This window comes from Trichosurus vulpecula, chromosome 1 (genome assembly GCF_011100635.1).
Source record: "Trichosurus vulpecula isolate mTriVul1 chromosome 1, mTriVul1.pri, whole genome shotgun sequence".
Classification (NCBI taxonomy): Eukaryota; Metazoa; Chordata; class Mammalia; order Diprotodontia; family Phalangeridae; genus Trichosurus; species Trichosurus vulpecula.
The window spans coordinates 7,371,918-7,397,940 of NC_050573.1; the positions used below are offsets into that span (position 1 = coordinate 7,371,918).

General features: G+C 54.1%; 3 protein-coding genes across 4 annotated transcripts in view; 1 reads left to right on the top strand and 2 right to left on the bottom strand.

Annotated features, from left to right (window-relative positions):
- MED15 (mediator complex subunit 15) overlaps window positions 1-3,839 on the top strand; it is an 87,897-nt gene extending 84,058 nt beyond the window's left edge. Inside the window, exons 15-17 of the mRNA XM_036759931.1 lie at window positions 15-181; window positions 1,147-1,245; window positions 2,516-3,839. Of these exons, the coding sequence (XP_036615826.1) occupies window positions 15-181; window positions 1,147-1,245; window positions 2,516-2,652 (403 nt within the window). The 3' untranslated portion in view covers window positions 2,653-3,839. The remainder of the gene's footprint in view (window positions 1-14; window positions 182-1,146; window positions 1,246-2,515) is intronic.
- Window positions 3,840-6,057: 2,218 nt separating this feature from the next.
- Window positions 6,058-17,607, bottom strand: LOC118834899 (coiled-coil domain-containing protein 74B-like). 2 transcript variants are annotated; one of them, XM_036742333.1, is made up of 9 exons: window positions 17,283-17,607; window positions 16,086-16,130; window positions 13,884-13,940; window positions 13,035-13,149; window positions 7,759-7,945; window positions 7,591-7,664; window positions 7,437-7,496; window positions 6,849-6,905; window positions 6,058-6,480 (listed from the first exon to the last, which is right to left on the bottom strand). In XM_036742333.1, the coding sequence occupies exons 1-9, from the start codon at window positions 17,590-17,592 to the stop codon at window positions 6,342-6,344; spliced, it is 1,044 nt and encodes a 347-aa protein (XP_036598228.1). In that variant the 5' UTR covers window positions 17,593-17,607; the 3' UTR covers window positions 6,058-6,341. The 2 variants fall into 2 exon arrangements, with proteins under 2 accessions (XP_036598228.1, XP_036598227.1); XM_036742332.1 differs by lacking the exons at window positions 13,035-13,149; window positions 13,884-13,940 and having other exon boundaries at window positions 7,759-7,940; window positions 17,283-17,592.
- A 1,895-nt stretch (window positions 17,608-19,502) lies between these two features.
- Window positions 19,503-26,023, bottom strand: part of SMPD4 (sphingomyelin phosphodiesterase 4) — a 38,617-nt gene continuing 32,096 nt past the window's right edge. Inside the window, exons 18-20 of the mRNA XM_036737575.1 lie at window positions 25,892-26,023; window positions 24,723-24,851; window positions 19,503-23,233 (exon numbers count right to left, since the gene is read on the bottom strand). Coding sequence (XP_036593470.1) covers window positions 22,907-23,233; window positions 24,723-24,851; window positions 25,892-26,023 — 588 coding nt within the window. The 3' untranslated portion in view covers window positions 19,503-22,906. The remainder of the gene's footprint in view (window positions 23,234-24,722; window positions 24,852-25,891) is intronic.

Consider the following 26,023-nt stretch of genomic DNA (forward strand, 5'->3'; position numbering starts at 1 on the left):
TGAATTTCCCTCAGAGCTCCGGTCATCTCCCCTCGGAAACGTAAATACGAAGATGATGAAAAGCAGACAATCCCAAATGTGTTACAAGGAGAAGTGGCCCGGCTGAATCCGAAATTCTTGGTGAACCTGAACCCCTCCCATTGCAGTAACAACGGCACCGTGCATCTCATCTGTAAGCTGGGTGAGTCCTCCCCAGGCACTCTGGGTGTTCTCTCGGATGAGGAGGACAAGGAGGCAGCGGCAGTGGCAGACGTGGGCAGTGGGGCCAGGCTCCATTAGAAACAGGCCGCCGATGTGTGCAGAAGGATCGCTGTTTTAAAATGTAATGTTACCTATGTCTTACTGCATATTTATTTATTTATTTATTGCTAAGTATTTCCCATTTATATCGAGCCATCAGCCAGCACCTCCATGTGGGGCCATGTCCTAGCTTGGGAGAGACCTGTGTACCCCCTGGTGTACTTGCCTCTTAGGCATCTCATGGGAAGCCAGAGCCTTGCTGGCTACAGGGGCTGACCCCACTGCCTAAAAGCTCTCAGATGTGGGAGGGCTTCCAAGAGATCGAGAGCGAGAGAGAGATCCTGTTAGACAAGGACATAGGAGTTGGGCAGGAGGCCTCATTTCAGATGGCAGTGCGTAAGAGGTGACTGCTGATCAGGGGCCTCTGAGGGCCCCCTGTCTAGCCCTGGGGGAGTCTCCAGTTAGATTTTGGAAGCTATGAATTCAGGTTCCAGATTCCCCAGAGGAGATGGAAGAATTGGAGTGTTACCTAGGTGTCTTTTTAAGTCATAGACTTTTTATGTCACCTTGATTTCCTTCTGAATCCCTTTCCCCTCTTCTCTCCCAGAAAAGCCACCTCTTAAAAAGAAAAACATTGTTTTTAATGAAAGGGAAAAAACACATAAAACCGATCAACACGTCTCCCCAAAAATCTGATTGTTATATCTGGTGTAGACCTCCCTACCCCCTTGCAGAGAAACAAAGGGAAGTGTCTTCTGAGAGCTCCTCTTGGGGAAGAACTGCTGGTGAACTCTCTGTGGGAAGGCAGGGGAGGGGTGTGGCACAGCGGGAAGCCAACCCCGGCCGTGGAGGGCTGCCCCTGCTCGGCCCTGTTGGGGACCACCCGGTGTCTTGTGTTGTGTGTAGATGACAAGAACCTTCCCAGCGTCCCGCCACTAGAGCTCAGTGTTCCCGCAGACTACCCGGCCCAGAGCCCTCTATGGATAGACAAGCACTGGCAATATGGTACGTCCCTCTCCTGAAGCTAATGGGGGCAGGAAAGGGAAGGAGCCTCAGCCATAGTGCCACAGGGCATTATGGGTGAGGTTGTCCCTGCCATCTGCCATCCTCCTTGGCTTCAGGGGTATCTGATCTCAGCAGGGAGCGAGGGGCTGATTCCTGGGGCTGAGAGGTCGGGATGAGGAGCTTTGTGGTCTGTTTGTGCATCTTCAACACTGGTGCATGGGAGGAGGAGTCCCAAAGAAGTCACCAAGGGACATATCCTCCCTCGGACAACTTGACTCTGGTTAGGGCAGGGGCTCTTAACTCCTTGGGGAGCCATGGACAGGTTGGAAAATAAATGGATGGGAAATCAATTGCTTTTGTTTTTTTTCTAACTAAAATTTAGCATTTCCTTCTATTATGAAATTGTTAAAAACACTCCAAGAAAGAGTTACTGGGCCTCATTGGTTGGCCAGAGTGGTTCATGACACAGAGAGGCTAATGATCCCCTGCCTTCTGGAGACAGGATGTGCCCACAGCCAGAAAAAAGGGCCTCTTTGGCTGGGAGCCAGTAGACCTTGGGGTCAATCATCTCTGAGGTCCCTTTCCTCCCTTGACATGCTGTGATCTCCAAGGGGTATAATCAAGTGATGCATAGGGTCAGGGGGTGAGACTAGGGTGGGCTGTAGCAGTCAGGGAAGACTTGGGGGAGGTGCTTCTTAGTCATAGAGACCAAAAAATCAGAGATGGTCAGGGCTGGAAGGTTCCTTGGGGAGCTTCTGAGCCAACCCCCCTCATCTGGCAGACCCAGAGACTATGAGAGGGACAAGGAGTCCCTTGGTCACAGTCACCTCCAGGGAGGGACTTGCTTGACTAGGTTTGACTCTCAGGGGAGGCCATGAGCTCAGTCTTTAGAAGAGGGTATGGATGGACTTGGATGACCCGAGGGGAGGTGGTGAGCAAGTCAGAATGCCTTCTGGGCATTGGCATTCACAGCTGGGTGGAGAAATACTGTAGGGCTTAGACAGCCAGTGACAGAGTTGATTCCTGAGTGGGTAATGTGAGGGACAAGTGGAGAGGGGTGCAGGGTCAGTCCTGTGCCCTTAACGTGATCCTGTCTAGGGGAGAGTCAGGAGAGCCAAGGGAAGTCACAAATGGAAAGCCTCCCATGTGGTGACTGGGGGCATTTGGCAACCGGAAAGGAGATGGGGGAGCAGGTGCACAGGAAGCCCCAAAGTCAATCCTGAGGGAAAGTCTGGAAGTGGCAACCCCTTCCCCTTTGTTTCCTTTCCAGAAGCCAACCCCTTCCTCCAGTCTGTGCATCAGTACATGACTTCCAAGCTGCTTCAGCTCCCCGACAAGCATTCGGTCACCGCTCTTCTCAACACGTGGGCGCAGAGTATCCGGCAGGCCTGCCTCTCGGCTGCGTAGCCCCCTCCCCTCCAGCCGGGCCGAACCTTGGTGTGAGAGGAGCCTGGTGGTGGCAGCGGCTGGTGGCGCTCCCCAGAGAGCCCAGGCTATAGGTTGAGCTTCCCCTCCTCTCCTCCTTCCACCCTTGTACTGCTTGCCTGGCATCTTGAATCATTTCTGCAGGCTACGTAATGGTTTGTGAACGGCTAATCTTAGGGAGACTTGATTGGTCACCTTGTAGATCCCAGCCCGGGAGTCACTCTTCCAGAGAGACGGGCCCCCTGCCTTGTCTCAGCCTCACTGCTGCTCTCCCTCTGTGATGTAGTCCCCCTGCTGAAATCCACTGCGGCACCTGGCCCCAACCTCCTCTCTGGCTACCACATCCCTCCTTGTTAAGGGGAGCTCTCAGGGCCGGGATGGCTCTTCTTCCACGCTAGATTACAAATGCAAGTGGCCATAGTGGAGAAAGTCAAGAACATAGGAAGCTTCTTTTTTGTTTAATTCTTTTCTGAGTTCAATTTGGGTTCATACAGACCCACGTCATCACCTTTGTTTGTGGAACATGGAGGCAGCTTAAAAAATAAATTCCGAGGGGTCCTCTGTGAGCTCTGACACAGAGCCAGACATCCAGAGATCCAGCCTCCCTCCTCGGCTTTGTAGTCATGGTGCCAAGGCCTGGTTGGCTTGCTTCCTGCTCCACTCCACCCAGCACAGCCAGGGAGCCTCCCTAGCCATGTGGCCTGGACCGCCAACTCCCCTATGGCCCTGGGTCGTCACTAGCCTCCCCCTTTCTTGGGCCCTGTTGTGAGGTCTCGTGATGAGATGACTCCTGGAGAGTCAAAGGTGATCACCTTGTAGTCAATCCCTAGCTGTCTGTCTGAGTCGATTTATGACTCTTCATTCATTCCTGGGCTTTTGATGACCAAAGGTTCTGGTGGTCACTGGCTTCCCCTGGGGTGTAGAGATGGAGCTCAGGACTGGGAATTGGAAGCATGGAGGGCTGGGAGCCAGGCTTCTCAACCATGGAAGAAGCAGCCCCCTTCCCCTGGACTAAGCTGTAGGATCCCTGGGCACTGGTCCCTCCCTCGAGGCTGCCATTTTGGCTCTTTGGCAGCCCCCGTGGTGGAGAGTGGGGGCAACATTTTGTACACATACTTATACGTTATTTGTCGTTTGGATTATTATAATAAATTTATTCCTGTGTTTGACATGAAGTTATTTTTACTCATTTTCGACATAACTGGCACCAGAATGGAGGCTGCCCCATCACTTAGCTCACAGGATGGTCACTCACTGGTTGATCTCATAACGTTGTTGTGTCCAAATACTAGCAACTCATTTGTTGCCCTGTGGCCCATAGATACTGCGCGTAGGACCTTGGGAAAGTCACAAATGAGGGGCTTGGTCTGGGTGATGTGTCTAGAGTGGTCACTGGTAACCTGAACTAACCACGTGCTTTTCAGAATAAAACAAAGGACATGGACATTCTCATCGCCATCTTGGTGTGATTCCCTAGTGCCTTCCCTTGTAGTTGGACCCACTCACAGCTCCGTCAATGGCAGCTGTATCGGCAGGCCTCCACATTGACCATTCCCATCATCCGCCACCTCTACCTGTTTTCTGAGTGTGAGGTGGGGCCTGGGGGACCTTTTTCTTTTTTAAAAATTTTTTATCTATTTTTAGTTTTTAACATTTACTTCCATAAGATTTGGGGGTTCTGAATTTTCTCCCCATCCCCCCGCAAGATGGGATGCAGTCTGATACAGGCTCCACTTACACATTCATATTAAACCTATTTTCACATTAGTCACGTTGTAGAGAAGAAATAGAGCTACAGAAAAAGAAAGCAAAGAGTCTGCTTTCATCTGCATTCAGACTCCATAGTTGTGGCATTTCCATCGTGAGTCCTTTGGAGTTGTCTTAGATCTTTGCATTGCTGAGAAGAGCAAAGTCTATCACGGTCAGATTGCACAAGGTGGCTATTACTGGGTACAACGGTTACCTTCTTCTTATTAGTGACAGAGTATTTCTTCCTATGGTTTTATAAGAAAGCATATGGAGCTGGATGGAGAAACAGCCACCTGCCTCCCCACTCATGTCCCAGCCAGGCTGTCTCCCCACCCCGGCCTTCGCACAGGCTGTTCTGAGTCCCCTTGCTGACTTAGCTCAGATGCTGCCTCCTCGATGAGGCCCTTCTGGATTCCCCCAGAGAGCTCCCTCTTGTATTTGCATTGTAGACCCACCCAAGTGGTTTTCTCCCCATCGCAGGAAGGGGCTGTTTCCTTCTGGTCTTTATCAATGTGGCCTGGCACAGCTGGGGTGGCTGGGGGCACCATAGCACACAGAGCACCAGGCCTGGAGTCAGAAGAGTCATCTTCATGAGTTCAAATCTGGCCTCAGCCATTCACTAGCCATGTGAACCTTGGCAAGTCACTTCACCCTGTTTGCCTCAGTTTTCTCATCTGTAAAATGAGCCGGGGAAGGACATGGCAAACCACTCTAGCACCTTTGCCAAGGAAACCCCCAATGGGGTCACAAAGAGTTGGACATGACAAAAACAACACCCTGGCATGGTGCCTCATGTCTAGACATTTGTCCAACTAGATTTATCCCTCAGGAACACAGAGTTCAGGGAGAGGAAGGGGAAAAAAGCATGAGAAAGACCCTCTTCGTTAAGAGGTAGCTTGCGTGGTCAGGAAGAGCAAAGTCAAGGTGGAAGGATGCCCAAGGAGTAGCTTGCAGACATCGCCTCTTTGCAGAAAGGTGCCACCCACGCCTAGGCTCAGTTACAGCATCACACAGAACCAGTGGTGAGCCCTGTGTGGTGCTGATGGGCAGAAGCTCCAGGGCCACTCACCCGCTGGGCCTAGCAAAGCTGCCTGACTTTGTAGAGCCAGGTGAGGTGTTTAGAAAGAGGCTGAGGCAGGCTCTACTGACAGGGTCCACTGGGTCTGAGGGTTCTTTGGTGCAGCCAAAAGCTGCTCCCCAAAATCAAACTCTTTGGATGGAGGAAAGTCTAATAGACCCGAGCCTCTGGCCAAAGTTGCCCATATTTAAATGTGGGTCTGATGGAGTCTCTGCCTGCCCCAATATCCATTGCTTCGTGCCTTTCTTGGGCCGAAGAGACAGGGCTGTCTAGCCTGTCTGGACCCTGACAGAGTCTTGTGCTCTGGGGGAGACCACGGAGGCTTTGAAAAATGTTTTGCATGCCACCTTCTGGTTTTACACAGGCCAGATTAGAGTAACCTATGCCCATCTTCACACTGTTGTATAAACGGGAGCTCCATGGGTGGGCTTGGGGGCACAGCTCCTGACAGGTGGCAGAGCAGTCAAGCCCCTCAGCCACAGAAGGGGAGGGCTACCTGGGCCTGCTGATGCCAGAGTATCATGGTAGTGGGGCTCCCCCCAAGATTTAAGACCAATTCATGAAGGAACGCAAGGATAAGGAGATTTAATTCACAATCTCTAGCTGGTAGGGAAATAGTAATTTCTAATTCATTTTTGTGTTGGTGTATGTTTTGGGGAGAATAGCGGCAGGCTTGTGCCAGGAGGCCAGGGAGGAAGCGTTGACACGTTGTCATTGATGAGAACTGGAAGGTCAGAGGTCAAGTGTGACCTGGCCTTAGAATGCATCTGCTCTGGCTGCTGTGCCCCCAGTGCTCTCGAGTTCCCACTCCCCAGCCCCCTAGTCCGAACCAGCCTCGCGTCTGTTACAGGACTGTGCGGTGGAGACGGCGACTCTGGATGGCCTGCATTTTCTTCTGTCTCTCAGCAAAGCTATTTCTCAAGGTTTGCTTCAGGGCTGGCAAGACTGCTCTCTCTGGCCCAGGTATTGGAGCTAGGATCAAACTGGGTAACGAGGAGAGAAGAGAACTGTGTCATTGGGGTGGTCGGTCCATCTGCTTCCATGAGGCCAAAGCTGGTGGTGGGCACCCCTGCCTGACCTCCACCTGCCTTACTGGGGCCTTCCTCACTGAGGAGCTGGCTTCAGAGTGAGCGAGGAGGGTCATGGCCAACTGTCTTGGAAGCTTGAATTCTGACAGTGCCGCCAGGGAATCGAGCCCATGAAGGGAACAGGAGAGAGCTGACCGGCGGCTCCGGGCTTTCTCTGTCGTGCTCAGTGTCAGCGAGGCCAGAGCAGCCTGGGGTCAGGCCAGTGGGGCTGGACACCTGCCCCTACAGGGTCATGGTTCATGCTCCATAAGCCAGTTACTTACCATTTTTTTGCTGCACTCTTATCAGCGACTTTGGGAAACTGCATACCTTCCTGATGCCTGAGTGAAGAAAATGTTTGCCCTGAGATATGGGGCAAGCTGGAGGAAGAAGCTGGGAATGTGAGCAGTGCTGACCCCACTGGGCCAGGGCAGAGCCCCAGGGCCCACCTGCACTTCATGTCTGCATCGCAGTAATAGCCAGGAAGAGTCAGTGCCCGATTCCCCTCTGATGCTGGTGGCCTGGTGCTCATCTCATCATAAGCCAGGGGAAGAGCCATGTTTTATCCACAGAGAATTTCTTTACCAGGAAGGGCTTAGGCTTCCCATTCTGTGCACCCTGTACCCACGCATTTTATATGTATACTTGGGGCTCTTTCTGGGCTTCTATCCTGTGAGGCTCCATCCCCAGAGAAGAATCCTATCCTTGTGACCTTTGGAGAAGGAAGATTCCCCACCCCCTTCACCCCCCAAGAGTGGGGCAGAAGCAGGGAGGTATCCACTGATGCAGCCCGGCTTCACTCCTGCCACTTCGAGGGTATATCGGGAACCCATGGGCCAAGTCTTTGCTGGCCTGCCTTTCAACCCCTGTACCTGGCACAGGACCCTGCAGAGAACGCACACTGATGGGTATTTTTTTCTCCAAACGCCCTCCTTTTGAGAAAATAAAAAAGGAAGCAGGTTATATCTAGTTCTGAGCAGGCCCTGAGCCAGCAGGACCCTGCCCGTCCTCTACCAGACCACTTACTTGGAATGGGTGGCTGGAAGGCCATCAGCTGTCTGTCCAGTGCCATCTTCCAGGACCGATTTCAGGCGTTGCAGCTGAAGGACGTGGACAGAAAGGCCACTGAGGACATGCTCTGCAGAGCCATGCCCTGTGTGGGTGCCCAAGCAGGATGGTGGGATGGGGGATCACCTCTTGGGCCTGCAGGTGGTTGGCATTCCACAGCTGCCGAATGACCAGCTCACACTGCCGAAGAGTGGACAGCTTCCGCGTGTGTGGGGGGAGCTTCAGAGAGGACGTGATCCCCAGGATGTGTTTGAACGGGGGCTGGCAGGACATCATGGGGATCAGTGTGGAGGTTGGCGCTCCGTCTTCTGCTCTAAAACAACAACCAACCAGAAGCATGTTTCCAGTTGGTGCCGGAGCTGGCTCTCACCACTTCTCCTCTCAGACCAGCAATGCCCAGGGGCTTGGATCGCTTAAGAGAGCACCCCAGGTTAGACTGAGAGCTCCCTGTGGGCAGGCACTGCCTTTTACTTTTCTTCCTGTCCCCAGTGCCCGACACAAAGTTGGCGCTCAATAAACGCTTATGGACCGAGGAGAAATGTGGGAGAATTTGAGAAAAGGTTGAGTCCTCGATCTTATTAGGCCGTCTACATTAGCAGTCTCCTCTTTACCTCCTCTCCTTAACCCCTTCCAGTCTGGCTTCCAAACCCATCATTCCACTGAAGCTCCTCTTCCCAAAGTGACCAGATCCAGTGACCTCTGCAGCTTGGGATACTCACTGTCCAGCACTCTCTCTCCTCCTGGATCCTCTCCTCTCTGAGCATCAGGACACCAGTTCTCCTGGGTCTTCCTCCCCCTCTGACCTGGGCTCCTTCTATTCCCTTCTATTCCCCCTCTACTTCACTGGGTGACCTCCTCAGCTGCCTCGGATCGAATGACCTTCCCTCTGCTGATTACTCTTCCTGTCCTGCCCCAATCTCTGCTCACCTTCAATCTTGCATCCCCACCTGCTTCTCAGACGAGATGTCCAGGAGTCGTCCTGCACTCCCTACGTCCAAAACTGAGCACATTCTCTTTCCCCCAAACCTTCCTCCGTCCTACCTTCCCTATTACTATGGAGAGCATCCCCCTCCTCCGAGGCCCTCAGGCTGACAACCCAGGGGTCATCCCAGACTCCTCACTCCCCCAACATCCAATATGGTGCCAAGGCCTCTCCATTTCACCTCTGGAGCATCTCTCCAGTACGCTCCCCTCTCTTCTCTGATGCCAGTGCAGACCCTCATCACCTTCCACCTGGACTGTTACAACCACCTGCTGATGGCTCTGCCTGCCTCAGGTCTCTCTCTACTTCAAGCCATCCTTCTTTCAGCCACCGTTCAGGTCTGACCCTGTCACCCCACTCCATAAACTGCTGTAGCTGCTGCCCCCTCCCACCTCGCTCCTCAGCACTACTCGGATCCAGTGCCCCCAGCCAACCCCCAGCCTGGATGCTGTCCCTCCTCAGCTGCTGCCACCAACCCACCTGGCTTCCTCTAAGTCCCCACCCCTCCGAATCCTGGTGTCTTCCCTCTGTCAATCCTCTCCTGTTTCTCTGGTCTAGAGCTGGTTTGTATGTGTGTGTCTGCTCTATCCCCAGTGCCTTGTGCAGGTCCTGGCCCAGTCAGTGTTTACTGACTGATCTTAAGGAGGAAAAGGACTGAGGAGAAATGATACAGACAGGAGGAGGATTGAAGAAGGCAACTGGTAAGATAGAGTGGGTGGGAAAAGGTTAAGTAAATTTGTGAAAACAAAGTAAGCACAGGCTAGTGAAAGGAAGCTGTGTGAGGCAACCCCGCGAATAGGGCTATAGCACTGTATAAAGGTGTCTGAGAAAGGGACCTGAGTGTAAAACACCTCCCCAGGAGCCTCAAGGCTAAGGACTGAGGACCCCCTGTATGGACAGCTGGGAAGTGCTGTGGCAACAGCCAGCCTTGAGTGCGACACTGCCCGGACACCACTCTTTGCTTTTCTCTTCCCAGACAGATGATTAAGGAAGGAATACCTCCATCGATGGATTGATTCTAGGGTCTGGAGGGGCAGAAGGGAAGGAGATCCCATGGAGAAGGAATGGAAGGCCCACTGTACACCTGGAGGCGAGAACCCCTTATCAGGCTTCTCAAGAGGAAAGCGGGAGATGCTGAGGCAGAAGGAGCTGCTTGTGGTCTAGAGAATGATGAGGTTGAGCCCTGGGGCTGCCAGGTGCTGGGGTCCTCCAGGAAGAGCTAGACCCCCAGGGGTGTGGGGGGGGGCAGGGGAAAGTGCACATGTCAAGGCCTGATGGACTTTTATCAAAACAGAACCCCCACCTGTGGGCACAAATATGTTGCCAGGAGGCCCCAGAAAAACATTCCTGGCTAAGACTACACAGCATCATGGCCCGGGGTCTTCCTCCCAGGCATCCCCGAAGGCCAGGGATGCACCAGAGAAAGCCATGACTGAGAATGGGATTCGGGTTTTTAGACCACGCGTAAGAGAATGCATCTGATGAAGGGTGGTGAGGGGCTTCAGACTGAAGAGGTCGGGGGCATGGAGATGGAAACGATCCATCTACCTGCTAAGGGAGAGACCGGGGAGGAGCTACAGCAGCCGAGACGCAAGCTTACAGTGGAGGAAACCCAGTAAGGAAGCTGAGCGTAAAATCTCAAACGCTTCCGTGTGCTGGGCCTTGTGCTAAGCCCTCTACAAATACTGTCTTAACGGATCCTCACAACAACCCCGGGAGGCAGATGCCATGATTATCCCCATTTTACAGTTGAGGAAACTGAGGCAAACTAAAGGGAGTGCCAAGGGTCACCAAGCTCCTGTCTGAGGCTGGATTTGAACTCGGGTCTTCCTGACTCAGTTTGCCTTCAAGGGCAAACACCAAGGCATGGTGGGACAGACCCATGGCTAAGATACGGCCTTTGACAGGTAAACTGTATTCACAAGAACCAGATGGTAAAAATGCGGGTGGGCAGCGCTGCGCAGCCCAAAGGTGGAGTTGTGGGAGCAACGGTGGAAGCAGCAGGGGAATTTGTCATCAGAACAGCCAGAAAGGAAAGGAGACAAAGACCCCGACCCCGGCCGGGCCCCTGGGCTGACTGTCATGGACGCCTCTGGCCATCCCTTGACCCAAGCAGAGCGGCTCCTAACTTCTGGACTGGCCTTGATGATAACGAGGGCCAATTCTACTCTGGATCTGATTCTCACCAATGAACAAACCAAGGGTTTAGAGTTCAGAAGGAGCAGGTACAGGACCTCAGGGATGTCAGCAGAGAAAGGGTGAATGTCTGAAGAGGCCGGCATGCACAGGGCCCTTGCCAGACAGCTTTGACTTTGTTTTCCATGTCCATTAGAAGAGAAGGGAGATCCAGGAGGCTGGTTCAGTCCTACAAAGAAGAGGGCCAAGGGTGCCAAAGGCCCGAAGGAGCTGAGGCAGAAAGCAAAACCACGGGCACTGAAGCGAGTCTTTGATCAAGGAAGGGATTTGTTTCTTTTTGGCAAAATACTAGGGAAAAGCGAAAGAAGAAGTAAGGGCCGCAAGTCTGGCCTGGGCTGGATGGGACGGTGCTGTGAGGAGAAAGCAGCTGCTGTTCCCTCAGTATCTCTGCCAAGATGACCCCCAAACTGAACAGCAAAGCCAAGATGGCCAAAAGCTCTCCACAACTAGAGAGCACCTCACCGTTCTGGTGAATTCAATCCCCTGGATCAGGGCTGGGAAAAACAAGCAGGTATCTGAGCCACCGCCAGTATCTGACTCGGCCGAATATCATTCTCGGTGGTATCAGAAAGATCATGGCAGATGGGAAGGGATCCTGCAGGAGGGATCCGAGAAGGGCAAAGAAAGGAAGAGGGCAGACAGTGTGCCAGCTACAAGCCAGCAACCATGACTTTGGTTGATGCCAAAACTCCAAAACATAGGATTAAAGGGATGGTCAGTGGCCATGGAGAAGAGGGAGCAGGGCTCCCACAGAGCCAGCGGGGCTGCCCCAGAACCAAGGCATTCCAGACCAGCCTTGGGTCCTTTTTGGATGGTTACAAATGGTAAGTCAGGGGATGTTGCAGAGATAGGCTTTTCATGCTCTTCTCATGGAAAAGATGGGACAGACATGGGCTAACCAAGAAGACAGTTGGTCAGACGCAGGAACTTGCAGAAAGGTTGGGTCTTAGTGGTTCAACGTCGACTGATCTTGAAAACCCCATGGGGGAGGCCCCACGTGGGGCTGCGCTGCTTAACCTCTCCCTCAGTGACTGGGGGGGAAGAAGGTGGCCAGGATGTCCTTATCCAGTCCACGGACAGCCCAAAGCTGGGAGGAACAGTCGGCACACTGGATGACAGCCAGGATCCAATGAGATCCACAGGCAAAGACCCAGGAAATTCACTAGGCGTAAATGTAAAGTCCTGCAGTTGCACTAAAAACATCAACTTCATGGGGAAAGATGAGTTAGTCAGCATTTAGGAAAAGGTTTGGGAGTAGGCCTGAGGACAGCAAAAGACCCAGAATCCATGTCATATAAACACTGATGAAAGCACCTGGGGAAAAGGCAGGGTCAGGGGGCAGCATGGGAGCTGTGCGCAGGCCTGCTAAGGGACCAGAGTGCCTTGGGCTGCCTCCTGACCCTCTCATCAGGAGTCTTTATTTCAGATACAGGTTTTATGGTGGCTGCTGAGGTTCCTTCTAGCTCTGAGATTCTGGGCTCCCCCTCTCTTTCCCAAAGACGCTTTCAAACCTGGGTTTTCTGACTCCAGACCTAAGTGGACTTTCCAACCAATCCCTGAACAGAAAGGGGGTCCTCCATTCATGCCTAGGGTTGGTTCCACCTCTGTGGGTCTCAGCTCTCCACTGAAGTACTTGGAAGGAACATGAGCCATCACTCACCTGGTCCAAGTCCCTCATTTGACAGGGAAGCTCCTGAGGCCTAAGCAGGTGAAGGGATCTGCCTGACGTTGGGACTGGACCCTTCCTCCAACTCACTGGCTGGATAACGTGCTCTTTGTTCTCTCTCAGGGCTCTCTGGTGAGAGAAGCCACCAAGGTAACTGTCACAGCCCACGGGGCCACTGGCTAGACCTTACAGCTGGAGGCCAAGGGCCACAGCTTTGGTTCAGAGCCTTCAGGACAAGCTGGACTCCTTCGGCTCCTAGGAGCTTACTAAATCCCAGGAACCTTGAATGGGCAGAATGTGTCTGTGAACAAGGGTCCTCCCCAATGCCCTGCCTAAAAGCTGTCACACCAACCACAGGTTCCTCTGAATAAGCTTCCCTTTCAATGTGAACAACACTGGGAAGGGTGGAGGACACCTCAGCTCCTGTTCTTGGTGGGGTGGGGGTTAGGGGGAAAAATGAGTTCAAATGAAGTGAAGAATGTTTGTAAGCAATGTTGTTTTGGTCAGTGTCCAACTCTGCTTCCCGTCCCCATCCATTCGGGCTTAGCCAGAGCCTACCCAGCCAGGCCTTTCTCCATCTTGATGCTGGGGCCCTGCTTCTCTTCTCCGGACTCCCCTGCCTCTTGTCTCTTTGGGCAGCAAAATGAGTGTTTGGCTTTGGATGCTGAGCAACCTGCAGTCCAAACATGGAGCAAGAGATTGAGTGTTGGGGGCGTGCAGAAGCAGCCTGGGGCACCTGACACTGGACACAACCATTTCTCACGGGCAGGGCTGGATGCATCAGGGGAGCTCTGACTGACCACTTGTTCTCAGCCCTCACAGACCAGACCAGGGCTGTGAATGCTCGTCTGAAATCCTGCTGGTCGTGGCCAAAGACTCCAGAGCTGGAAGGGTCTGGGACTACCCTTTCTGCTGCTGCCCTGAACACAGCAAGTATGGATGACAGCAGATTCAAACGAGCGGAACTGCCCTGGTCTGGAAGCCAGCAGTTGGCCAGGGTTCGAATGCTGGCTAACCCTTTACTTTGTGACGTTGGGCAAGGGCCTCCCCTCCTCTGTGACATGACCTCATCTCTAAGGTCCCTTCTATCCCCGTATGCTGGGCTGACTTCTGCCTTCTGGGTTTGCTGTGCTTGTAGTGCTGGGTCTCCAAGGGGTGTATACGGCCCTTGTATGGGGCACATGGCCCTTCCCTGGAAAAGGTTCCCTCCTCTGCCCAGCCCACAGGGGACCTCCAAGGGGTGTACGTGGCCCTTGTAGGGGGCACACAGCCCTTCCTTAGAAAGGGCTCCCTCCTCTGTATGCCTGCAGGCCACGGGGCAAGCATAGTCATAGGTGGGCCACAGCTGCACCACTCCATCCATTCCACAGCCTAACTAGCAAATGCGCACTTTTCTCTGAGTCTCACCTGACGGCACCACACCTGAGCTGGACTTGAGAAAATGGGAACTGGAAGAAGTCACACCTACAGGGAGACATGGAGGAGTCAATGCCCAGTGTGAGCCGGGCTGGTGGCACCACGGAGAGCCTTGAACACTTCACTGTATGACCCGGGCAAGTCACTTCACACTTCACCTCTGTTCGCCTCAGTTTCCTCAAACGTCAAGTAGTGACAATATTAACAACATCTCCCACCCTGGGTTGTTGTGAGAAGCTTGACACAGCGCCTTGCGCAGAGCAGGCGCTACATTCCCCTCTTCTGCACTCCCAGGGCGACCCATGAAGCCCCAGGGCTGGGAATCAAGACGGCTGAGATTGAGCCCCAAGCTCTGCCACTAATTTACAGTGGGATCTTGGACGAGTCACCTTACCCTGGGCCTTCCCTTCTTTTCTGTTAAATGAAAGAGGTACTGGATACTTTCAAGCTCTGACATTGCGTAATTTACCAAAAAAGCGAGCTCTCAGATGGCTCTACCATCGGCTCCTGCCAGCTCAATGCCATGACCCTGTGGAACCTTGTGGAGGCCAGACAGAGCTGAGCTCCAATCCAGCCTCAGACATTTACTAGCTAGCTAACTCTGCATAAGTTGCTGGACCTCTGCCTCAGTTTCCTCATCTGTAATGTAATAGCACCTGTCTCGTGGGGCTGCCTTGAGGATCAGATGAGATGATGCATGGGAAAGTGCTTACAAACCTCTCAATGCTGTTATTACTAAGTATTACTACTGGTTTCTCTGAGTTGTCCTTTCCCCCATAAAGTCATTCTCAAACTAGTGTGAAGGGACTTTGGAGAGCTTGTACCTGAGCAGGAGTCCCCTCTAGAACCTCAGGACCCAAGCAGACCTCCCCTCCAGAATGTCAGGACCTGAGCAGGCCTCTGCTCTAGAACCTCAGGGGCCAAGCAGGCATTCCCTCTGAGCAGGCCTCCCCTCTAAGAGTCAAGGACAAAGGGCACTTCAGCCCCGGCTTCAAGATCTCCAGGGAGGGGAGGTGCATGACTCCCAGCATGGCCCAGTCAGCTTTGGAGGCTCTTATGGGGATGAAGCTTAGAAGTGTTTCTCTGCAACTTCTTCTACTTATCTCCAACAAACATTAAGCACCTATGGTATGCAAAGACCTCATGCTGGATGGAGATGATAAAGAAGAAAACAAAATAGCCCTTGCCTTCAACAAGCAGGGAATTCAATGCTGGGGGACTGGAGGGTTACAACAATGCAAAAAATGGGTAAGGATGGAGAGGGAGAGGAGGGGGGGGGGGGAAGGGAGATGAGAGGAAGAGAAAGGGGCAGGGGAGAGAGGAGAGGGACGGGGAGAAGGGGAGGGGGAAGGGAGAGGAGAAGGAAAAGGATGAGAGAGACAAAGGAGGAAGGAGAAAGAAGGGCAGAGGGGACAAAGAGAAGGAAGGGAAGGAGAGAGAAAAGAGAGGGGGAGAGAAGAGAGAGCAATTGGAGGAAAGGAAGGGGAGCATAGGGGGTGGGGAGAGGGGCTCAGAGATGGCCCCAGAGCTCATCTTCCAGGGCCTAGAAGGTGAAGCTGTAGCAGCAGGACGTTCCAAGGATGGAAGACGGGGTCCTGGATGAAGGTGCAGCAGGAGGGGGAGATGGCGAAGGCCAAAGACCTGGCCTCCTGGCAGCTCCCCCACGGCTCACAAACAACCCCCATCATTCTTATTTCTGTCTGTGTTTTATGTTGTAGAAACAGCCCTTGGAATCCCAAGGCCTGGGTGTGAATCCTGCCTTTGCCATTTCTTGCGGGTGAACAGCTGGTGGTGCAGTGGAGAGTGTCGGGAGCCAGGAAGCCATGAGTTCAATCTGAGCTCAGACAAGTCACTTCACCTCTGACTGCCTTGTTTTCCTCAACTGCAAAAGGGGGATCATGCCATTACCTGCCTCCCTGGGTGGTTGTGAGGACACGCCCTCCCTCACCCCACCCTGGCATGACCCTGGGCAAGTAAGTCACTGCAGGCAACAGTCCTTGCTGACAGTTTCCCTCTGGTCTCCTGGGATGCCTAGAACCAGGCTGGGTCCTTAGGCTACACTCATCTTCACTGGTGCGGCAGCCCTGATCGGGAGGAGGACGGCACTAAACTCGCGCTCTGGGGCCTGGCAGGGCTGCTGTCCAAGCCCCTGGCTCTGGGTCCCTCACACTAAGCTTCCTTCAGGTCACATACCTTTCCGCTGCGGCTTCTGATTCATTATGAGTTTGTAGTGAAGGTCTGAAAGCAAGCAAAGAGAGGGATGTCTTCCGGCTGCCTCGTCTGTCTCCCCTCAAAAGAACGACACGTGTTTGACAACATGCCCAGGGACCAGCCCCTCACATCCCAGGCTCAGAATCTTTCCCCAACCACCCTGGGACACAGCGGACTCCAAAGGGCTCGCCAACAGAACAGGCTAAGTTACACAGGCTGTTTGTGGGGTGTACAGTCAAGATACAAACTTTGGTTTCACCCAAGACAGGCCTGGTCCAGTGGGCAGGGCACGGGATGGAACCGAGCCATGTTCAAGCATTCTAGCTTCACTCTGCCTCAGGTCCCCAGCTAAATCTCAAACTCCATAAACCTGTTTCCTCATCTGTAAAACAGGGTTGTTGTGGGGACATTGTGGTAAGTGCCAGCTGTAATGGTCTCCAAAGCCATGCACTGACCCCCAGATGGAAAGGTTAGTATTGGATGGATTGCATCGGTCATCCCAGCACCTGCCCAGCTGTGAAACCTTTCGGGAGGGACTCTCAGAGCACTGGGCGGCTAGGCAAACCGAGCCAGGGCTGGGGAAAGGTGGAAAGAGTCCAGCCAGGAAGCCCCATCTCCTAAGCCACGGTCAAGTTCGGGAAGTGACAGGCGGGCAGGTCCCACACCTGGAGAAGAAAGGCAGGCGGGAAGGTCCCTGCACATGGGATCCCTCGGCTGCCCTAATCAACAACTGCTACATGCCTGGCACCGTGCCTAGCACTTGGGATACAAAGAAGGGCAAAACCAGGGTGCCTGCCCTCAAGAAGCTCCTAGTCTAGTGGAGGGGGGGAGGAGGGACACGCCCACGTAAGATAGCTCGGTGTAAGCAGAGGGAGAGGCTCTGGGACGCGAAGGTTGGGTATGCCTGGTCTGGGGGCTCTCCTGCCTATCAGAGCAACCAGAGCCCTCCCATCCAAATGCCAAGATTTGTCCATTCCTTCCCAACTGGTCACTGCCTCTGGTTCCCAGATCCGGGGTTTTCGGTCATTACATAGCACTGCCCCGGGGAGGTTTCTGCGGATCGATCACCACTTCCTTGAGGGTCGTTTGGTAGCTTTCTTCCAGTCCCCCCTCCCCCCTCCCGGCTGCCCTGCTCCCAGACCCCCTTCTCCGGCCGCCCCGCCCCGCCCCGGCGCTCACCGCGGTTGTCCCGGCGCAGCTGATCCACCTCGGCGTGCAGGCTCAGCAGGGTGTCGGCGTGCTGCTGCTGCACGAACTGCAGGCTCTTCTCCAGGTCCAGCACGCGCTTCTGCAGCTCGGGCGCCCCGGGCAGGGCCGCGGGCGGAGCCGTCACCACGGGCGCGGGGCCGATGCCCAGGAGCCCCAGGGGCGGCCCGGGCCTGGGCGGCGGCGGCGGTTGCGGCACCGACCCGACCCGCAGCCGGCTCGGGACGGCCGGGGCGGCCGAGGCCGGTGGGCCGGGGCCTTCCGCCAGCCCCTGGCAGCTCATGGCTGCGCCGCCCAGGCCCGGGCCCTCACATGCGGGCCGCCCGCGGGGCTCGCCCCCGGCGCAGCCGACCGCCCCGCTCCGCACCGCCGCGACCGCGACCGCGACCGCCCCGGGCCGCTGCGCGAATGTCCCCGGCTCCCGGACCCTGACCCCGGACCGGTTTCTCGGCCTCCGCCACCGCCTCCTCCTCGGGGGCCCGTCGCGTTACCACGGTCACCGCCGGCCAAGCAGCCGCTCCGCCCCGGGCCGCGAGCCGAGCTCCCATTGGCTGGGCCGCCTAGAGCGCACGGAGGCTGGGGGCGCGAGCCTGGCTCCGACTGGCTGCACACCAGGGGCGTGCTCGGGGCGGGGAGAGCGATCCGAACTCCCATTGGCTGAAATTCTGAGGGCGTGAGAATTGGTCGGAGGAGGGGACGAGGTCTTCATTAATGTTGGCAAGGAAAATCTTCGTGCCGAAAGCGAAAAGAGGCGTGCCCGAAGTCTCGAGCCTCACCCCATTGGCTGATCTCCGACCGCACGCAAGAGCCAGTTCAAGTCGCTCATTGGCGAGGTAGTGCGCGAGGGGGAGGGAGCGGTTCCCTATTGGTCTACTCGCACGCTCCCTTCGTGATTGGTTGGCGATCGGGGGGGGCGGGGACCACTGTGATTGGTTGAGTCCTTTGGCGAGTGTTGTGCTGCTAGGGCTGGGGCTGCTCGGGCCGCGCGCATTGATTAAGCTCCTGCTGTGTGCCAGACACCGGCCAAGGTGCCCGGGATCTGAAGGGAAGGCGGCACGCGGAGAGCTCGGTGTAAAGAAGACTGGGGGCCCCGAACGCTGTGGCCGCAGAAGGGGGCCAGCTGCCGCTCACTCTGACCACGACCCCGGGGCCTCCACCCGAAGCCTCCAGAAGCTTCTCACGCCCCGGAGCGTGGGGGCGACCGGGCCGAGCGCCGGGGAGAACGCGGAGGCGACAAGCGGGAAGCCCTGCTCCTCGTAAATGGCCCCGTGCAGTGCGACCCCCGACCCCTGACGTGGGAGGGAGGACACCGGGTGGGGGACGGAGAGGGTGAGCCGTCCATCCGTCATCCTTCCAAGCATCAGCCCCGCGGCCGTGTGTCCATTCGTTATCCCTCCATCCATCTGTCCATCCATCATCCCTCCCCCCGCCTGCCCGTCATTCCTTCCTCCATCATTGGCGTGTAGGGAAGACTCCCCGGGCAGCTGCGGGGACAGACTGGAGCCCACTGAGCCTTGGCTGTGTCATGGCCCAAACATGAGGCTGGGGGCAGGTCCCTCTTGGCCTGGGTATCCCGCACTGCTCTGGAAGTCACACGTATGGTCCGGTACCCTCTAGAGGCCCTGTGGTTGTCCTTCCTATCCTTTTCTTTCGCTCCGAATCCATCTTTTTCTGCTTCTTTTCTTCTGTCTTTTAATGGTCCCTTCTCCTACAATCCTTTGTTTACTCAACTTGTTCCTCCCAGGTGGGATTCTCCACTAAGCTGCCACCTTGCCAGAAACCTTGCTGCCTTCATCAAGGTTCTAAGGTCCCTCTCCTCGCTCCGAGGCACTTTCAGCAAGCGCATTGATCTGAATTCTAGGTTGCTCAACCCTAATTCTTGGTGGGGGGGGGGGGAATTATCACAAACCACAATATTACAAAACCATTTCCTCGTTGAGTAAAGGCTAGTGGTGCCGCAGCCTGGATCTGGTGTAGTGGAGAACACAAGCAGGGCGTCGGGAAAGCCCTTACCTTCTGTGAGCCCGTCTCCTCGTATGTGATGTGACAGTGGAACTGCGATCTTTAAAGGTCCTTCCGCTCTTCCGTTTTCTTAGCGGTTCTCAAACAGGGAGTCTTTACGCCAGTCATTTGTGTTCTCGGGGTTATCAAACATGGGACTTACAAACAAAAACCTTTCCATTTCCGTATATCTAGTCTGTTTCATTGGTTTATTTTGTAGCCACTATCAAATATTTTTTATGAATACTGCCATATAGATTTGGTAAAAGTAATAATCGACCAGAATATAAAGGGTCACATGTCACATCATGAACAATTTGGAAGGAAACGGGATCAGATACTGACAAATTTCACAACCACGAGTAGCGTGTGATGAGAAAATCAACCCTTCTGACTACATGCAATTAAAAAAAAGCATCTACACAAATAAAATTCATATGGCCAGAAGAGAATCTGACATAGATGGGGAAGGTATTTGCATTTAACATCACCGATAAGAGTTAGATATCCAAAATACACTAAGAATCATCTTCCAAAAGAGAAGTGTTCAAAGAACTGGAAATTTTCAGATGAAAACGGTACAAACTATTAATGGCCGTATAGAAACATTCTCCCTCTCGTTAATAAGGGTTTGGAGCCACCCTTGTGATTTCACTGGCATAGGGAACTCTCAGATGAGGGAACTCCTACCAACATAGGCTGGCCCTTGAGAAGTTAAATGATGTCAGAGGTAAGAGTTGAACCCAGGTCTTCCTGGCTTTAAGACTGACTCCATCCACTACACCAGACTCTCTCAATAAGAGAATTATTCAATGAAGCAAGCTCTAGCATTTTACCTCATTCCACACAAACTGGTGAAGATGACAAAAGATGAGGCATTTAATGCTGGAGGAGTTGTGAAGACAGGCACGTTCATGTAGTCGGAGGAGCGCCCAAGTGTCCAACTACTAAGCCAGCCTCTGCCTCTGCTGGGCCTGGGTTCCAAGGACGGCAGGGACAGAAAGAAGCAAAGGCCCAATACTGATACTCACAGAGACCCAAATTCTGAGAGCAGCCCTCTGGGGGCTTTTATTGACAGCCTTTGTTTTCTACATCATCTTCATTTTCAGACACATCCCTCCACCCCCAAGATAGCCATCCCTCCTAACAAAGAATTTAAAAAAGAAAAAAACAACAAAGGCTCCTGCCTGTCATGTGAGCCTGACCAAGTAGGCCACACAGTTCACCCAGTCTCCCCACGATTCTCTCAATCTATATTGTTTCTTACAGCCCAGGAACATTCCTAGAACATGATTTGTTTCCTGTTCTAGGACTCTTTACGTCAGTGAAGAAGTGTAAGCAAAGGAGGCACGCACAGGGACCAAAGAAATGGCACCACTTAGAAAGGCCAAGTGTGCGATGAGTAGGCACTAATGCAGAGCCAAAGATGCAGGGGATGCCAGGGAAGGCCCAGACAGGAGGCTATGATTCTATGCTCACCTTCACGGGAGAGGTGGGGGATGACCAGGACAGAACACCATGTATGTCAGACAGGGTTTCCGCATGGAATGTTTTTGCTTAACTGTTTTGTCACAAGGAAGTGCTCAATCTGGGAAGGGGTTAGAAAACAGCACGTAAACGGGAAAAGACATCAACAGAATGTAGAATTACAAGAGGCAGCAGGACGGGAGAAGAACTGGATTTAAATCACGGTTCTACTGTGACCACCAGAGGGAACTAACCTCTCTTCTATGGCATCGTGGACACACGATCATCTCCAAAGTCCCTGCCAGCTCTAAACCCTATGATTCTCTATTGTCTTTGTTACTACTCTGATCTGGAAATTAAGAACTGTGCTCCCTGACCTAGACTCCTTGGGAGGACACAGGAGACTCCAAGGACAGTGGACATTCTGCGCTGCCCACCAAGGGGAAGGGATGGTGTGGGCATTTGCAGCAAGTCCACTATGACTTCTACCGCTGCTGCTCTAAAGCGAGATTTCACACAATTTTGGGGCTGGAAGAAACTCCAGAGGAACAGCTTCAATGGCATGAGGCCAGCAGTGCTTGAAGACTGATGTCACTGAGCCTTCAAAGTGCACACTTCAAAGGTTTCAGACAACCCAAAGTATGATCTTGTTTTAATCTGAGCACAAAACTTTTCCAGCAGAATGTCTTTGGTTTCATAATGGAAACTCATTAGGAAAACAGGACTCACTCAACCACAACTCCACTTTACGCCGAGTTTGCCAGAACACCTTCAGAGACACCCACAAATTGCTTCTAAATAAATGCTCCAGAAAGGCCAGGCTTGATGCACAGATTGCTCAGGGGCACTCCCAGGAATGACATTCAAAGAAGTAAAGACAGGGTTTGTGCACCTTGAATACTATGAAGGCGACAAGGCTGCTGAGCATCCGCTGCCTTCCCCTGTGCAAGTATGACTGCCCACCTTCCTGAACAATGTTGGTTTCATATCCACAAAAGAAAATGAGGGGCCAGTAACCTCTGAGGAAAACAGCTTCCCCAGGTAAGGGAGGAGGCAGGGCAGGGGAGGAGAGGGGAGAGAAGGCACCCCGCCTTGTCTCAGCCACACTGAGCTTTGAGGATAATCAATGGCAGGCTTGGGATTTCCCTGTGATGAGTTTTAGGTTTCTCTTTTAAGGTCTGTGATGGGGAAATCCAAGATGGGGCAGACAATCACCATCACAAGACAAGGTTCAGCCTGGTGATGGAAGGGGCCCCTCTGGGTAGGGCTGAGAATAAAGGAAAGTGAGGAAGAGTCTGTGACACTCCCAGATCTCCTCCTGCCCAGAGTCAGGACAGCCGGCACAATATCAAGCTGGAAATGTCTATCCTTCAGCCCCTAGCTGTTCAACCCTCCTCTGCCCTCCATCCCCAGGGATCCCAAACACAGAGGTTTTGAATATGTATGGAGACCTCACTGTGGTTTTGCCGAGTAACCAGAAGCACCCAAAAGTAAGAGTGTGAACCCTATAAAGATAAAATCTGAGAGGATAACGAAGAGCCTGGGTCATCTCTGTCCCTGTCCCTATCACTCCTGGCACATTCAAAACCTCTATTGGAAGGTTATTACGGCTGGTTGGGGAGCGACGCTGCCCCAAGAAGCAGAGCAGGAAGGGAAGGATGGCCAGGAGGAGCAATAGCCGGCCCCTGTCTGGCTGCTATCACCTCACCCAAGCAAAGGTCTCCTTGGTCCTGGTCTTCCTGTCCTACCACAACCCTGCCCAGTAAAATGCAGGCCATGATGGCTCCTTGGTCCTGAGGTCCCTGCTGCCCATTACAGGAAAAGGACACCCACAAAACATGGGCCCAGACCCACCCTTCATGAAATGTCCAATGTGCCACGAGGTGGACTCCCAGTCAGCCCTCTGCCAGAGGGCACCTGTAGGTCCACACAAGCCTGATATGCCGAATACCCCTCCTTCCAGCTGCCCGACACAACAGCAGCTTCACAAATGTGCGCAGCTGTATTATTAAAAAAATACATTACAAGATGTGTGGTAACCATGAGCCACAGTGCCCTCAGGTCTAGAGGCCCGGGCGGGGGGGGGAAGGCTGGTCCCTGGGCAAGCAATAAGCCTGCTGCTGGCCATTTCAGCGCTGGTGAGGTTTCAGCTTCTGAGTGACCACTGTCATCACGATGGCGTACAGAAGGTATATGACAAAGATGAGGACCGTGCAGACTATGGGTCCGATGCCAAACAAGGATGCAATGAAGAAAACTATCAGCAAGGAGAACAGCGTCTGGTAGCTGGCCAGGAAGCGCAGGCTGATCCGGGGGCCAGAAGTGCGGATGGCCCGGTGCGGCACCACAGGGCTCAGCCTGGTCTTCTCAGCCTGGGATGAGTCAATGAGGTGGAAGCGACAGAAGGCCCCGAGGAAGTCATCCCGTGAGCAGAGGGCTTCCATCTGGCCTGCGAACTGAAGCAGAGCAAAGTGGGGTCAGGACTGCGCCAGCTGCCTGAACGAGCAGTGGCAAGTCACTGAAGGCAGGGTGGGGGGGTGGTGGTGGTAGTGGTGTGTGTGACCTTGGCTGATTGGGGCCAACTAGGGCACGCTGCTTTATGCCTCCAGTACAAGAAAGGTCTGGCCATCCTGTGGAGTACAGGGAAGGATGCGGTCACTTCCTACGGCTGGGCAGGCCCCACCCAAACCACTTTTTCTAAAACAGCTCCCCACTCTCAGAATGGAATATGCAATCTTCCTGCTTTCCGACTGCTAAAGTCTCCCTGGGCCTGGACAACACTCCTTCCACTCCCCTGCCTGCCACCCCCACCCCCTTCTCTTCCTTCCATGCTCGGCCTGGGTCCCTTCCTCCAGCCCCCCAAGCCCACCTGTATACCTCCTTCCCATTTCTGTAGTATCTAGAGCTCTAGAGTGACCATTTTACAGGTCAACATACCAAGGTCGCTCAAGGAGTTATCCCAGGTCTCACAGCTAGGCAAAGAGTTGAGATCAGAGCCCAGGTCTCAAGACAATGCCCCTGGGGCAACCATGGACATATAAGCCACCCCCACTCATGCTTCTCTGGCCTTCGTCTTAACCCAGTAGCCCTACAACTGTGCTCCTGTGAGGGGCAGGGGAACACCCACAAATCCAGGAGTCACAGTGCAAGAAAGGAAACCCCTGAAGCATGTGTAGCCTGAAGAAGAGCAAGCGGCCATGGGGCCAGCAGAGGAAGAGCAGCCCAGGCAGAAACGAGACTAATGGCCGAGGAGACTGACGAGCCCTGCATGGCAGAGCCGGCGGATGAGACCTAGGTGGGAGTGGACCTGCAAGCCTGCTCCAAAAGTCTTTGCCTGAGTTTCCAAAGGAGCCACAAGGGAACAGGGCATGAGTAGAGCCTCCCGAATGCCCTAAAGGTTCCAGGCTCAGGCAGCCAAGATGAACTCCACTGCTGCACTGTTCACTATGAGGCCCCTTGCCACAGGTGTGGGATGGGGGCCAACAGGACAGAATAAAGGTCCAGAGACACTGGTGGGAGCCAGCCCAGGGCCCGACAGGGGATTCTGTCATTGGCACTGCCACAGAACTGCTAAACAGTCTAAGGAACAGGTGCCAAGCCTGGCGGGGCAACCAATTGTCTTCATGATGGGGGGAAGGGGTGGGAGCAGTGCGAGTCCACATGCACACTCTCTCTCCCCAAGGGAGGGCCACCAAACAACTTCCTGGCTTGTCTTAGTCATTTCACCCTGCAAAAAACCACAATTCTGGACCTGAGTCTCAACCAGGAGGAAGCGATGGCAGGGTGAAAAGGACCAGAGTCCCGGGTAAGTGACCACTGGACAAAAGAAGAAACAAAGAGAAGGGGGAGGGGCTGAGCCAGGGTTCAAGGAGCCCAGTGAGCACTGGCAGACAAAATGCCCCTCCTCCTCCTTCCCACCCCGGCCCCGCCTCTGCACCCACTCACCCGGCAGTTGATGGTGGATGACACCTGGAAGAGCAGACGCACCAGAGGGGCTATCTCGTAGCTGCGGATGGGCTGCAGTTCTGTGTCTCCTTGGTACTCAATTTCAAACTTCCGCAGTCCATTGATGATCTACAAGCAAGGAAGAAGGCCCTGGGTGTCAGCACACATCCTCCATCTGCCCACATGGCAGGCTAGCGCTAACCATGAGGTCAGCTGGAGGGGCAGGGCCGAAGCCCAGAAGCCTTGGGGCCAGAGGGGCAGAGGAACAGCCTTGTTTGGCTCCTAAGGGCAGTAGTGCAGTAGTAAATGACCCAATGACACACTTGTACTTTATAAAAGGCTGCCCAAACATTACATGGTCCCATTTTAGAGATGATGAAACTGAGGTAGGGAGGTCGAGTGACTTGCATAATGTCCCACAACTAACATGCGGCAGGTCTGGGTCTCCTTCCTAGCCAAGTGAGTTCTCCCCTCAAGCATACACGGCTGCCTCAGTGGCACATCCACCAAATGTATAGATTAGAGCAGAAAGGGACCTTTCACAAAGGAGGGAACTGAGGCCCCAAGAAGTCCCAAACATGAAGGTCAGTCTGTGGCAAAGCCAGGCCTGGGAACCAGACCTGCAGCTGCCTGCCCTGGCCCTGCGGCTCTCCGCCCCCGCACTCTTCATCGCCAGTCTTATGAGATTCACAGAGCATCCTCGCAGGAGGCTGGGCTGGGGAGCCCTGCCCCTTCCCAAACCCCAAGGAAGCTGGCAGCCGCTGGATACCCAGGGCCAGGCGGCAGCCGCTGACCCAGCACACACCAAAGTGACCACACAGGGGAGCAGGGCCTGTCTTCAGGCTCCACCCGGGAGAGCATGTGTGCGCACCCACTTCCAAGGGGATGAGGTCCTCTGCTGGACCCTGGGTGACCAGCACTAGGATGGGGGCCGAGGTGGGGGGGTGGGGTCCTGCTCAGCTGGGCCACCTCCACGTCCATTTAGATGCTGAGGCAGGCTCCAGCCACTGAGCTTAACCCCGCAGGACCACGGCACTCAACCTGAGTGTCCTCATCTCTAAGATGGGGATGGGAACAGCAGCTATAGCACTTTGTCCCTCAGATCTGGCGAGGCTGAGGTGAGATGAGTAAATGAACACCAGCATTCGCGGTTATGGCCCAGTCCTGACCTGGTATCTGCCGAGTGGGGTAAGGACTGGTCCGGCATCGCTCATGATGCAGTCAGGAAGCTGTTTCTTCCCATTCTCATCAGGCACAGCGCCCACGTTCATCATGAGCTGAGTGAGCTGGGCTTCGCTGAG